The 15427-nt window shown below is 41.8% G+C and overlaps 1 protein-coding gene across 3 annotated transcripts in view; it reads right to left on the bottom strand.

Moving 5' to 3' along the window:
• Positions 1-3869: 3869 nt before the first annotated feature.
• Positions 3870-15427, bottom strand: part of slc22a23 (solute carrier family 22 member 23) — a 35811-nt gene continuing 24253 nt past the window's right edge. For all 3 annotated transcript variants that reach the window (XM_044031445.1, XM_044031438.1, XM_044031454.1), the window contains 6 exons: positions 15111-15238; positions 10359-10461; positions 8727-8962; positions 7966-7998; positions 6308-6431; positions 3870-5687 (listed from right to left, as the gene is read on the bottom strand). In XM_044031445.1, coding sequence (XP_043887380.1) covers positions 4439-5687; positions 6308-6431; positions 7966-7998; positions 8727-8962; positions 10359-10461; positions 15111-15238 — 1873 coding nt within the window. In that variant the 3' untranslated portion in view covers positions 3870-4438. The remainder of the gene's footprint in view (positions 5688-6307; positions 6432-7965; positions 7999-8726; positions 8963-10358; positions 10462-15110; positions 15239-15427) is intronic.

The following is a 15427-nucleotide window of genomic DNA, read 5'->3' as shown; positions in this document are numbered from 1 at the left end:
AGAAATAAAACAATCATCCACTCTCACAATCACACCTACAGTCAATTTCTGGAGTCTTCACTTTGCCAAATTGCACATTTGGTTTGCGCATGGACGATGGACAATATTGGTCCATACCAATATGAGAGACAGGGCAATATGTACAGTATGTGTGCGCAAATGCTGTGAGGAGAGTGCGAGTGTCCCCACCCGTCTTGTAACCAAACCTACGCCCTTGCACAGACCCGTGTGTTTTATCGTAGTTCTTGTTATTTGTCGATGTAGATCGTTTGACAAAGATATGGGTTTTGGGTTTTGTTCATATGGTCTGGTGAGAACTGTGCGCCCTCCCCATCACCTGTGTATGTGATTTCCTGCCACCTGTGTGACTCACATTGTGCAGACGAAATACTATTGTGAAATATCTGTAAACAAAAGTGTGACATGCCAACATTCAACATAATCGGCTCCTGCACTGCTGCTCAGAAAACCCGGTCTCAATAGTCAAGGCTGCGTGCTCCGAGTGTGCACTCGTCGTCCGGATGTGCCACAGCACAGCGCCGTGGGTTGTCATCACATCCCAGAATTCTTAGCACGCCAGTGGCAGAGCAATAAGGGTTGCGGTAACACACCCTTCACATGTTTTGCCAACCACAATAAAAAGATAAAGGAGAACAAGAAGCTTTTGTTTCCCTTCTTTTCCTGTCTCCTAAACCTCACAACAACCCGACAAAATAAACTAAACAATACAGCAAGAGGATAATTCTGTAAATCATATTCCAGGTTAGCAACATTTTCTTATGAAATGACGAGCGGGAAGTGGTTTGACTTGTCCATGCTTGTCTCTCTCAGCCAGAGATACATCACATGACCGCATCCATTCTGGTATGCAAAGGCCACCGTAGTTCCCTGGTGTGCTTGGGAAAGGGAGGAATGAGTGGAGGAGTATTTGGTCTTACCATTAGATGTCACTTTTACACACTCGACTTTTACTGTAAAAGAAGAAAACACTCACAGAGGTTCACCGTTGATCAATAAATAGTGGTTTATTTTAACAACTAGTATGGCTTATATACAAGTGCATTATGTCTGTTAAAAACAAAAAAAAAACAATGACAATGAAACTAAACAGTTGGAAATGATATAAATGGTACAATCGATGGTTTTTTTACATTCATTCAAATCTCCCGTCAGGAGATTCTGAGTCGCAAAGGTCGAGAGAATCAAAACCTGAAATGTGTACACTGGGGACTTCGTGTCAACTTGAAAATCTATACCATATTTTTCCATCCATAACTACCATCTAGGAGCTTTTAAGTCATCAAACCTAGGTGTTTCCACACATTTGCTATTTACAAAAGATAGAAACCATTTTCTATCAGTGTCTGTCTCTATCACTTATGCTAACATTGCTTTCACTGAATTTTATTGTCATTTTATTCCAAATTTAATCCAAACCAAATGCTTACAAAGAACATGAAATAACTCCGTTGGTCACGGTGAAAGAGCCGCATGGGAGCTGTTCAAATGGAAGCAACGGTTCTGCCTGTGTTTTGATGAGTCATTGTCTTCACACTGGTGCCGGGTGGAGTTTTGGGGACACACATAGTTCAATATCTGCAATACGCACACTCAGAGACAGAGAGAAACGACACTCACAGACAACGGGAGGTCGGGGGGAAAACGCGAAGCTACTGACCAATGAAGTCAACCCAGTCTCCACTGCAGGTGCCAAGAATTCCTCAATAAAAATCCAGGCTCCTCTCCCCGTCCCCACAAAGTACATCACACATGGCTCTACTGCAAACGTTGTAATTAAACGAGTAAAAATCCCAATCCAATTTCCCTTTTTTCACTGTTAAGATGTCAAGCTCCACCAAACCAGTTATCACATGATTTCAGGGCATTGTGCTTTGAGGCTTAGCAGCATAGCATACATACATCGGACATTCAAATATTCCTTTAAATGAATCCACTTAAAAAGGAAGCTAGTTGATTTGAGGATAAATTAATTAAAGGATCACCCTGAAACAAGCTGTCATACTTTGATTCAAACTTAATTTCAGTTAAAAAAAAAAACACAACAAAGAAAAAAGAAAAAAAGAAAAAAGAAAAACACAGCCAGGTCAGTCCAGTCATTCATATACCAAAAGACAAGTAGCTTTGTCAGTGCATCTCCAACTTGGATAAAAATCAAATTTTGGTGAATAAAAGTACCTGTGAAGTTGTACTTCATTGAACCCAGGAGGAGAAAATAACAGAAAATGTCCCGTTTAATCCTGTTAAATGTTGTCTTTATCTCCTGAATGACATTTTAATAGATCATCAATACAGTAAATGTAAGATGATACATATATTATACTGTCAGATATTACATTTGAAATGATGAGACATCATTTAGTTGGCTCTGACGTTTTACAGTACAGTGTAAGTAGCATTATTACTCATTATCATTATTATTATTATGAAGATTGTTGTAAACAGTAGTCTATCCATAATCGCACATCTTTCTCACAACCTGCATTGTATGAAGCACGTAACCACAGCTGTCAAGTTACACATACACACACACACACACGCCGCAGTTAAGTATAACGTTGTCCATACACGAACGCACCTCAGTGTCGCCAAAGTGCCTCCTTGAGAACGACTCTGCCGCGTCACAATCACTAATAAGTTTAGCTGTAAATAAGGATTTGACCTGTGATGACGATAAATGTATGAAATATTGCATTTTCTTTTTTAATGGTAAACTCGGGTTGCGCGTGAAGACACCGACATACAGTACTTTGATTCCAGAGCACGATTTGGAAAACACACCGAAGGTTAGTGACGTGACAGTTGCCATCCATGGGTTTCATTTCAAAAAATAGCTTTTGTGTCTTGTTTTTTTTTTTTTCTCTTGTTTTTTTTCCGTTACGGTTTGCTCGTTTGTTTTTCACAAAAAAAAAAAATGTTCATGCTTTGTCCCCTTACTGCAAAATATGGAAGGTGCCACAAATACTGTTAGAATTGAAGCACAGCCTCGTACGATAAGGACGCGCTGATGGGAGATTGTTCAAAAATAATACTTTTGAGATGAAGAAAAAAAAAAAAAGATCAATCAAGCTCAACAACTAATTATGCATTTAGTTACAATATCACATTTACAAAAGAAAAGCATTTGCATACCATACATTTTTTATCGACTCAAACGACTGGAAAAATAAGTTTCTTCATACCGACAAAATATGGGTAATTTTTCTCCGCCTAATATCACTTTCCATAAAATGGAATACTACGTATTTATGAAAGCAGTTTTAGTACAATTAATTAATTAATGAATCTCTCAATTGTCAGAATGAATTTAATTCTTCATTAGTATTTCTAAATTTTGAAAGAAGCCTCGTCTAAATCACTTGAATCCACATACATTCAATGGCAGGGGACCGCGACACGGTATTCCTCAAAAATACTGTGTCAATACAAATGTTTTAGCACTGTGTCTACATTTAATTTTGGTCAGAGTAGTTTTTTTGGCATCGTCTTTAGAAATTAAAAAAAAAGAAAATCACTCCCAATTTGGATGTTTTTTTGTTTTTTTTCTTCTCTGTAGAACAGTAAAGAGTACTGTAACGTTCAGGTTTTCTCGCCCACACAGGTAAAGCGATTTTATTCTCTAAGACAGACATGATACGTGAGCAAAAAGTACCTGTGATTAGATGTGTTTGTTTTTGTTCACATCTCAGCGATTGTAGGTATGGTTGTGAGTCTCTTTTTAAAATGGCAAAACTGTAAATCTCACGTTCAGTTACAACAAAATAGTTTTATAGGCTGGTGAATTCCAGTGACGTTCAAAAAAGGAGCAGAAGATACTGTCACGTTGTCACAAACCAGCCTCTGGCACTCTCTCACTTGGTGGGCTCATTTATTGGCTAAATGCGGGGAAAAAAGGGGGGGGAGAGGGGAGGGGGTTCATTGAGAAACATACAACAATCGACTAACACATATTTACTCAACTCCAGGTGGTGACAGTCTTCGTTACATATCTGAAGTGTGAGCAGGATAGTTCTTGCCCCCTCTCCCTTCTCTCTGGCAATTTGTTGGACGCCGTAAAGCTTCTTCTCCTGGCTGCGGCTCCACATCACGACAAAGCCACGCTGTTGGCAATGCTGTTCTCTATGCTGGCACTGTCCCTGATGGGGAGGACACCAGAGTCTATGGGGGAGGAGACGGTGTAGTCCATTAGGGAGGAGGGGGTCGCTTCTGTCGAGGCTGAATCTGTGATGGAAGATGGCGCCGTGTCTAGGACGAGGGAGGCGGCTGAACCTGGTACAGTGTCTGTAGCGGTCAGCGTGGCTGATTCCGGGGTGGGGCTATGCACAATGTCTGTGATGGGGAGGATGGTAGCAGACAGTGCAGTGGTGTTGACAGTATCTATGAGGGGAGGGGAGAGTTCTCTGAGGGTGAATGGTCTGAGTCAATGGGTGGTGGTGGTGGTGGTGGTGGTGGTGGCGGGCGGCGGAGTGGCTGAAGGGGAGACGGTGATTTGGCTCGGGGGAGAAGGAGGACGAGGAGATATATCATTAACAGGGGGGGGAGTGGATTCTAACTCTGACGGCTGGGAGTCTATAACAACGGGTGTGGGAGAGTCTCTAGGTGAAGGAGGAGGAGATGGAGATTCATCTCCTATTTTTAACTGGATGGGGGTGTCAGAGTGTGTGCTAATGGAAGGCGGAGGGTCAGTGGAAATGGTGCAGTCTGTCACAGGGACTGGAGAGGGAGCAGGGGATGGAGGCAGGCTGTCATGCATAGATGGAGTAGGGGAGTCACGGGGAGTAGAAGTAGTAGTGGGAGCTAAAGTGACACGAGTGTCCTCTGGCAACGTCGGGTCAAATTCCATGGAGATGGTGTCAATGTCACTGAATACAGGGTTCGGGGATTCCAGCGTGGAGCTCGGTGGCGGCTCGATGATAGGCGTGACCATTAAGGAGGTGGGCGCAGTTTCGGGGACGGGAGGAGTTAAAGCGACGGATTCCGTTGAAGAAGAGTGACCGGCGTCATTGATTTCAAGAAGGGCGGAATCTTTTGCGGGCTCCAGAGAATCCTGGACTATTGCTGGAGGTTCTTCAGCGCCCGTGAGGAGCGGGTCTGTGATGCATGGCGCTTTGTGTAGAGGAGTGGAAGACAGCAGGTGCTCTTTGCTGGCACATATGATGTTGTCTCTACCCACTGCTGTGAGGGAGGTTGTGGATAAAGACGACACTGACTGGCTGTGGGGGTCTTTGAGCTCAGGCCTGCCGGCGTGTACCTCCATGAACGTGGGGGCGGACATGTCGCCCACCGACGGAGCGGTCAAATCCACCGCCGAGGAGGCAGTGGAGTCCATGGTGGACACCGCGGTGGCTGCCGCCTCGTGGAGTGGTGTGTCATGCACCCTCGTGTAGTCCCTGCTGCTCTCGGACTGAGCCAGCAGGAGGCGCTGTTCGCCCGGTTTCCTCGGGTGAAGGAAAGGTTGCCGAGAGTAGCACTCGCCGTCAGCCAGGGTCTCAGGGAGGGGCTGGTAGCGCGTCTCTGGCAGCAGGAGAATGCAGATGATGCAGATGAGAGTGCAGCAGGCAAATATAATGTGGTGAAGGAAATAGCCCTTCTGATTGTGCAGCTCCATTATGGGTGCAGTGAGCATGCCAAACCCAGCGCTGGCCAGGACCAGGCCCAGGCCACCACCCCTGTGAGAAGAAGAAAGAGTGATCACTGTAGGATTAAGTCATTGTAGACCTGATATATCTACAAAAAAAAAAAGAAGAAGAAGAAAATCCTCATTAACATATTAATCACACACAAGAGGATTAGTGTAATCTATACTGTAAATTAAGGAGAGTGCAGCCTTTTTATCCAACAGCAGCAGAGTGCTGCAGTACATCCCTCCACTCTCAATCCCTTTTCTTGCCATTGCCGATAGTCACCACTGAATGGCGCCCTTCAAGCAGACACCAGAACAATACCACTTACATAACCTGAGATCATGAATATGCAGCTTTGTGTCATATATTCTCCCGGGTGGGGGAGGAAGGGAGGGAGGTATGGCTAATTTGAACAAATCGTGGATAACAAGTCTGTTGTTTGCAGCAACTCACCGTTTCCCGTGGCAGCACCATCCGCTGTAACTGATTCATTTAAGCCAGGTCAACAATCGTTCAAAAGGTAGAGGCCACATGAACACATTGTGGACTGATCTCCTTAAAAACATGTATTCTAAAACCCTGTGTTTCGTTCATGCAAAAATGTTTACATTTCCTCTTCCCCCCACTCGTGGCGCGACAGTCGCAGGGCTTTTTGGAGAGCTTACCTGATCACAGTGGGCGTGATCTCGGCACAAAAGAAGATGCTCAGGTTGCTGACTGCATGGGAGGAGAACATGCCGATGATGGAGAAGGCAATGGAGAAGTTCTTATTCAGCGTACCCGAGCTATCTGCAGACAAAGCAGGACAGACAATCCAGAGTCAGTGAAGAAAAGACAGCAGTGCTGTACATTTAAAGAAGGGCTGGAATTTTATTGAAGTAAAATATTGAGATATTTTATCTCATTACATACTAATATTTCAGCTTTTATGCTTCATTTAACACCATACAGAATGGAACCAATAACACACAAGGAGAGGAGAAGAGAATAGCTTCCATAAATTATGGGAATTATTAGCAAAAACTATTATTATTTAACGATTAGTGAAACGTATATCCCATACATACCCACTATTGTAAACAAATAAAAACCACTGAATATATACCTGTAAACTGTGTTATTTAGAAAGTCTATTGTCGACAGAACGTTTGTATCTGGGATCATGTGACTGACAGGGGATGTAACCTGATACAAAAGTGGTTGGATCATTTTCAAACGGCTGAACTGAACAGCCTTTGTAACCCGGATGTGCAAGTTTGAACTTTTCATTTGGAACCGAGTTAAAGGAAGTTTTGTTGTTTTTTTTTTTTTCAAATCTGACATTGTGCACGTTAAAATAACAACATGAAAACACAAATTATGAAGAAAACTAGCTTCAGAAAATGATAATCTGTACTAGTGCATTTGATTTGAATTCAATATAGTTAACTAATCACACTATTTTTTAAACTTATTTACTTATTAAGGTTGAAGAAACTTAAGATAATTTGACTTGTTTCAAGGTATTTTTTTTTCTTGTTTCAAGATAACATTTTCTTGCTGCACTGGCAGATCATTTAGCTTGAAACAAGTCATTTTCCCCTAATAGTGGTTATATTTTATTGTTTTATAAGAGGCATTTTTGGCAGTGTAAAAAGTGGCATTCAGTCCACGTTGAATGAACATTAGTTAAATTAAGTATTCACTTTTTGGAATCTTTGCAGGCATGAAACGCAACAGTTTTAGTATTTAAAAATGAATCTGATGTTGCAAATAAGTGTATAATTGATATGTTTTTAATATATCTACGATATGTTGCATTACACTGAGGAGATTTAAAAGCTAAATTAGAAAAAACAACAACAGGAGGTTTCCCATCCCAGCACTACGAGTTTCTCAGAACCGGAGCCTGGTTCAACACATTTTTTTATTTTTTATTTTTTATTTTATATAAATAAGATAAGTTGACATAGGGAGATGAGACTGCTCTGCGATCAGCTCTTGCTTCTTACAGCGGGGAATTAGTGTGCAGATGTACTGGTAAACAGAGGAGAGCAGTGAGCAAAGGTCGACGCAGAGATAGGCAGCTCTATAACCAAAGACGCTCATCGTCCTGGACACAAAGATAAATAATTGAAAAGTGAGTCACATTATATTCATTATGGTTCTGCACAGGGTTTGAAATGATATGCCTAATGTGCAACGTCATGATGTCACGTGATGAAAGTCAAGGTTTAATATGATTCAGATAGCAAAAGGCAGAGTAAGGGGGGGTTTGTCTGCCCAGCTCAGACATCATCAGTGAATACACGACTTCAGCAGAGAAATAAAGAGAAGGTCCTACCTATATTCAGGTGGCCACTGTACTTCCCCAGCACTAGAGGAGAACAAAAGACAAATCTGTCAGTGAGAAACAGAACACAACAAAATCACATGTACTCAGGCAATGAATTCAATCCATGATCAAATATTAAAGAGCAAAAACGTGCACACGTGTTGCCCAAAACACATCACACAGTGTTACAAAACACACAATAACAACTTGACATGTTGACTGTGGTTAAACATTAAGTCTCGCTCATTTGTAACTAACTAAAATGCACTTGTTGGTGCACCCTAACCCTTGGTACACATTGACTAACAGAATAATTACGAATACATGCACAAAAAAAAATGACACAATTAAATGTACTTACACATGTTAAACACAAACTAACAGTCGTGTAGAAACACAGAGTTTCATGTTGCCGGGGTAGATGTTTCTCCCACTGCTTCTTGTCTTTATGCTACGCAAAATGTCTACTGGCACTCGGCTTTATATTTAGCACACAGACATGAAAGTGGTATTGATCTTCTCATATAACTTTCAGCAAGATGGCAAACAAGCCTTTTGCCCAAAATGTCAAACTGCCACTAAAATGCAACCAAGGACTCTGGATGAAATGGAGAGTTTTATGTCCTCCCGTTAAAATTGAATTTCAGAGCTTCTTGAATATTGAGAGTGCTTTCTCAATATTACGTTATCTATTATTATCTGCACACTCAAATTACACCAGAAACGGGTTGAATTTCACATGTAAGTGGAATTGAAATGTCTTCACTCACAATTGAGCAGGCCCAGCTGCAGCAGCGATGCCAGGGCAGTGATGATCATGAACATGAGGAGGCCGCCGCGCCGGCCCATCAGGCCCACGGCCGGACACAGAGCCATGCAGGACGCCACTGCAATGCCGGCCATGGTGTAATAGTCTGCATAGAAGTTGTGGAACATGGTGGTTTCCTCGGCCTCGGGGTCCATCATGCTGCGAGCGAAGCAGTGGTGGATCCCATAGCCTGTTAGCCTGCATTAAAGAGCAGAGGGGAGAGCGGTGAGAGTGTCAGAGAGTACGGCGGCTACATTACATTACAGGATATTAGCAACGGTCAATGCTGAAGCCACTTTTTCAAAACTCTTCACACAGTCTCCATTACCAACATGTATCTTGGCCAAACTCCGCCAAGATCCCCTGATAATGACTAATGACTGAAAAAGTTGGCTAAATAGGATTGGAATTAGATCTGTGTTGATATCTTCACTGGATCGGAAGTCGTTGCACGCTTGGAGTCGCCGTCCGTCCGGAACCCCCCCGTCAATATCCGATAAAATAATTGTAAGTATCTAATGTTAATAATCTGACAAACTTTAGATATTTACAGTTATTTTGTCAGATGTTGACGGGGGGAAAAAATAAATAAATAAATATATATACATATACATATACATATATACATATACATATATACACATACATATATACACACACATATATACATACACATATACATATATACACATATACGGCCTCCTCATGTTCATGCTCATCTCAAAAAGCAGCCAATTTTTATGTCCTATACACATGCACACACTGGCTCACTAACACACAGAGCATACACCCCAAAGTACACGTACACGTACACGTACACGTACACGTACACGTACACGTACACGTACACACACACACACACACACAGGCTCATAAAATAATAAAAAATTAAAAAAAATAAAACCCCAAGCAAACACTCACACCCTTTTCTCCCGGCTGCCTAATGTTTCATAAGGACACAGCTCATGTAATATTTATGCTGATTCGGGAGTCAGGGACACGGAGCACAGGAGCAGAGCTAAAGCTGGGTCTGCCCGGCTAGAGATGAGATGAGGTCTCAAATGGAGAGGAAAAAAATAGAGGAGGAGGAGGTGGTGGTGGTGGTGGTATCCCACTGGAGATGAAAATGAGGGAGGAGCACAAGTGTGGAAGGGCAAAAGCATCAAGGGCCACTGATTAATGCTTTATTGAGCCTCCAGGTTAACAGTGGCATCTAAACAGTACAAAATGGCCTGACTGGCATCGCCTCGCCCTACACACACACTGCACACACACACACACACACACACACGCCTCAATAACACTTAACAATACAGTACAGTAGCAACGTGGTGTTAGTGTGGTAACAATTTGTAGTCTTGTTTTGTCCACAAACCAAAAGGATCCACTTTTAACGATGTTTTTGTTATATGGAGCAAAGAAATTTAAAATAAATTCACATTTAAGAAGCTGAAACAATTGGTAATTGGTTCAGCTCTGGGTTGTACTATAATATTACTCTCCGATGACCTCACTGTTGCTGCAATGTGATGCTAAGTGTTACCCACATTTCTGTCACACATAGTAAATGTCCAAACGCGTATTAACTACTTACGAGTTAACGCAGAGCACAACGATGTTCTTCCACAGGTTTCGAGTCCCGACCATTTTCACGATGCATGTCTTTTTGGGTTTCTTTTGTAGAGCTCTCTGCAGTTCTGGAAATAAACAAATAATCAAATTATTCTGAGAGTGTGGTCAGGGAATCTCTAAAACCACACCACACTGAAATAAAGGAACTCTAGCTCACAATACGATTTATACACTATTGACAAAAATATCTTTTTAAATATTCAGAAAATAGGTCTGAACATATTCTGTCTGGCCACTTTATTAGGTACACCTGTTCAACACCTGCTGAGGCTTAAAACCGGGCAGCAGAATGAGAAAGAAAGGTGATTTCATTGACTCTGAACATATGGCACGGTTGTCGGTGCCAGATGGGCTCGTCTGAGTGATTCGCTGCTGATCTACTGGGATTTCCAAGCACAACTATCTCTAGGGAGAAGGGTCTGAAGAAAATACCCAGCAAGGGGCAGCTCTCTGGGTCCTGTGTCCCTACAATAGTAGCTTCTGAGTCTATACAAACACAGCAGCATATGAAATCCTGTTGTCTGTTGCTTTGTTTGCCAGTTGTCAACACCAATCTGTGTTTAATAGGACAAAGCAGCCCCCTGATGTATTTCAACCACAGAAAATTCCACGTGCATTTTTAATGAGCATGTTTCTTCCCACACAATCATTGTCCTGCTGCCAGATGAGACAGGTACTGTACGGCGGGGCTTACCGAGGAAACGCCACAGTTCCTTGACAGGGCTCCACCCCTTGAGCTGCTGCTGATATTGTGTGCAACACCCACACTGGGTGTTTTGGTATCAGTCTGCGAGTTGCCATAGCAACACACCTCTGCTTTGTGGCACTGAGATGACTCAGTCATGTGACAGCCTTTCACACCACTGCCTCGGGGGTTATCTTCCACTGTATCACGCAGGCTTTCCCAGTGATTCCCTGAGTAAGGCCGACTCATGACAGTCGCTCACGCCAGTTGATCTAATCAATTATTAAACGTGCATTTGTCGCGTCTCAGTTCTTGTCATCATACGCCAACTCCTCCTCTGCAGCAGCAGCAGCAGCAGCAGCATCAGCGCTAAGTACATTTAGCATCAGTCAGTGAGGAGGACCAGTCTGTTCTTTGTGTGAATCACAGACTCGTTCCCATTCTCCCGGCTTTTATCTCCTCCACTTTCACTTCCCGGGGCGTCAGTGCTGAGGTCACCAGTTCATTGGCTGGTCTCTTCTACACCAATAGCACCACAACAAGTGCTCAACAAAATGAACTCAGTTTCCTTTCTGCAACATATTCCAGGCAAAAGGTGCAGAATGGACAAAAGCTCTGTTACCCAATTCAGTACGGGCATACGGAACAGAAAGCAACAAATGATCTTGTGAAGAAAACGAGGGTCAGCACTTCTCTGTGCAATTAAGGTACAAATGTAGTTACTTAGTAATACTTAGAGTATTTATATGAAGGTGTACCAATGACTGATCCTTAATATGAACACAAGTGCAACTCTGTCGTATAGTCACAGGTGATTATTCAAACCTGAACCTTAAAAAACACAGTTAGGTTTAAAATACACAGCCTAGAAGCACAGCAGAGAGTTTGAACTTATTACCAAGTTGTCCAGCAGAAGGTGCTGTGACCCATGTTCTCGCTAAAAACTAAAAGTAAGCTGTGGAAGTATTTCTGGTTGTACACCATAGATGGCAAAGTAATGAATATGTAACCTATCGTCTCTTTCTGTCTTAGTTCTATTGTCACGCGCACCAAGTCTTCCCAGCCTCATCTGAGTCATCATTCTTCATCCCCCATCACCTTCATCAGGTCACCAAGCAACATCGCCACGCACCAAAGACTCTTACAGACTGCGATTCTGTTCAATCGCCGAAATATTATGCTCAGTTTGTAATTAATCCATTTCCTTGATTGAAATGTAACGCTTGGCGCTTGATAGACGGGGAAACTGCTGTAAGGACTGGGGACAGACGGTGACTATAAAAGCGCAAGAGGATAAATTAGTGTCTGTGGCAATGCACTTTACTCACAGCTGCACCAGCACAGTCTCTGGGTGCTGAAATGTGCCGTCAGTTTCCCACCGAGTGGCTCTGCGACAGAGTACTTTCACATTAGTCTGTAATGTTATCATGCATTAACTGAATTGGTTACGAGTGCAAAGTGAGCCTAGTCTAAGAGCAAGCGTTCGGCACCGTCACTGCACTGCACACCCAACGCGTCAGGCACAGAGAAGCCACAAAAAAGCACGCCTGCTATCCTATCATGAATGTTGTTGAGCCTTAGTGTATGATTGTAAACATAGTAGTGAATTACTAGGAAGAAGAACTAGGTTTTTTGTGCATTTTAGCTCTCAAAGTCTGTCAAAGTTACTAATATTTAGATGGTAAATGGTTTGTAGTTATATAGAGCTTTTACAGTCGTGATGACCAGGCCGGGAACCAAACCTGCAACCTTTGAGTTGAAGGACGACTCCCTATACATTAGAAATTCATTAGATATTCAGGAAACTTCTAAACCGACTGTTTAACTGAAATACCAGTGCATCCAGTATATTAACAAAATAAATGTTATTTGCGGGCCGTAAAACCCTCTTTATGTTTCGGTTTGGTGTTTCGGTGTGTTGCACAAACCACCGCCAACCACCTAACAGTGCAGCTCGTAGCACATTTTTTTGAAAATCTGAACAATACTAGCCTCAATACCTCTCTCAAAAACATCTGGACGAGATGAGAGGAAAAAAAATCAAGGGTCTACAGTGAGGATGTACAGTATTTTAAACTAGACGACTGAAAGAGGAGAGGAAGTTGATGCCAGTGTGGATACTACTCTCCCAGACAGGGAAGCAAAACAGAGAACTTCTCCCTCCCTTCTGTCTTTCACTTTGTGGATTAGATAGCTATGTGTATATATATATGTATGTATATATACATATATATACACATACATACATATATATATACATATATATATATATATATACATATATACATATATATGTAATATATGACATGTAATATATATATATATATATATATATATATATACACATATATATACATATATATATATATATATATATACCCACACACATATATATATACACATATATATACATATACAGTATATATATTTTTTTTACATGGTATTATTATTGTCGTCTTGTCGTCTCATCACGTGATAATTCTCTGCAGCTGCTCTAAAGCAGACACACTTTCACTTCCTCCAAATGTTGCGGACACACATTACGATACATATTAAATCCTAAAGATCACTGTTGTACATGTTTTACATATAAACTCCAATTAAAATCTATTCCTCATGGGCGATTTTGCGGTTGAGAATCATTAGACCATATTCATTTACACGATCCTCGCTTACCATCTAGTGTCGTAAGCATCTGTCCTCTCATTATTCTCATCTATTGCACCCGAAAGGGCAGTGAGCAGGTATGATTGCAAAAAAAAGAGCAATAAGCAAAAATACAATAGTAAGTTGTATTATATAATTATATATAATACAAAAAAAATACAAAAAAAGAGACATGTGAAGCAGTAAACTGAAAATGTGATGCAGAGGCACAGTTTACGTTTTTTTCACTGTGACAACGCGGCTTGATTTTTTATGCCTGTTTGCAATGTGTCTGAGAAATGGCTCTGCAGTAAAAATGTGCAATAAAGATAATTCACTCAACTGATCATTCATTAGGCCCATAAAAGTTTGTGTGGCGTGTATGAAAAATGCAACACATTGAAAATTATTATCAATGCTCACTGCGCGTTTGTCACATCGCTGCCACAGTGTTTCTCCGACGTCTGATGAGGATGATTTCTGTCTGTGCAATCAGCGCGATTATTAAAGTTTTGTTAGGTGCGATCTTCCATCATCGCTGTGTTGCCGTGAAACAGAGGCTGATGGTTTTGAGACGTACTTAGTAAAGCTAATGACATTTTGCTATGGAACGCTCTGCAGGCAAAAAGCAGGTGAAGTGTCTAGAGTGTTGGTGCACACCCTTAGCCCACATGAATATTTGCTTTCAGGTCATTTACTGTTTACTTTTCAAATTGCTTACTCATCACAGGGTTTACACAGAGCCACCAGAAACATTCATCATACATCCCACCGCCATCATTTTACATTTTCGCCAGATCTATATCGATCTCATACAAAGATTCTCTGAAATTCATCTGACACAGCACCCGTGTCAGTGAGCGATTGCAGAGCTGACAAAAAAAAAGATTTACTGTAAAAAGACACAGCACTGTTTGAGTCACATACAGTCCCATATTTGCTATAACATTTAACAAAACACACATCTGCTCTTTGCTCTTTGCCTCTGGCAGGTCCTACGACCACAGTTAACAGGGGTCAAAGTTCCTGACCTGCGTCCATCTGGCATCTGTACACCATCAACGCAGCTCATGTCCACCCATCCGGGCTGTAATGAAATTAATGGACCTTCTAGAGTGTCATAATGTAATGCTCAACACCCACTGCTGCCTCTGAGGTGGCGTGTTACTATGGTAACAAGACAGAAAATAGATATAACCTTGTCAATCTGGCTTATTTAGGAAAGCGCAGATGGGGGGATACATCTACATGCAAAAAAAAAGCACTTAAAAGACAAGACAGCAGCATATGTATATGAAAATATGCCACATAACATCGGTCGTGTACTGTCTGTGCACACATCCTGTTTCTGAAAAATCAGCAAATCCATGTATGCAGCGTTACCTGTGAGGATGTTGTCTGTGTCCAGCTCCACGTTCACCCTGTTTTTAGTCGCTATGTGTCCCATGATCCACTTTGAGCGGCAGTACTGCTGCGTGGCCAGCAACCAACGCAGTGACTCAGGGAAGATCCTGTCGAAAAAAGACAAGAAGGTAAAATTAATTAGAGGGAGACTCACTTAATGTAAATCGACACGCTTCCATTTTGATGCAGATGAGAGGTGACATGGCACTGACAGTGACACATGTAGACATATGTCTTGTGCTTACATAACAAAGACTATGGACTATGTGGGAATCACAGATTACTTCATGATACGA

This window comes from Solea senegalensis, linkage group LG1 (genome assembly GCF_019176455.1).
Source record: "Solea senegalensis isolate Sse05_10M linkage group LG1, IFAPA_SoseM_1, whole genome shotgun sequence".
NCBI lineage: Eukaryota > Metazoa > Chordata > Actinopteri > Pleuronectiformes > Soleidae > Solea > Solea senegalensis.
This window is presented reverse-complemented; position numbering and strand designations above follow the sequence as displayed.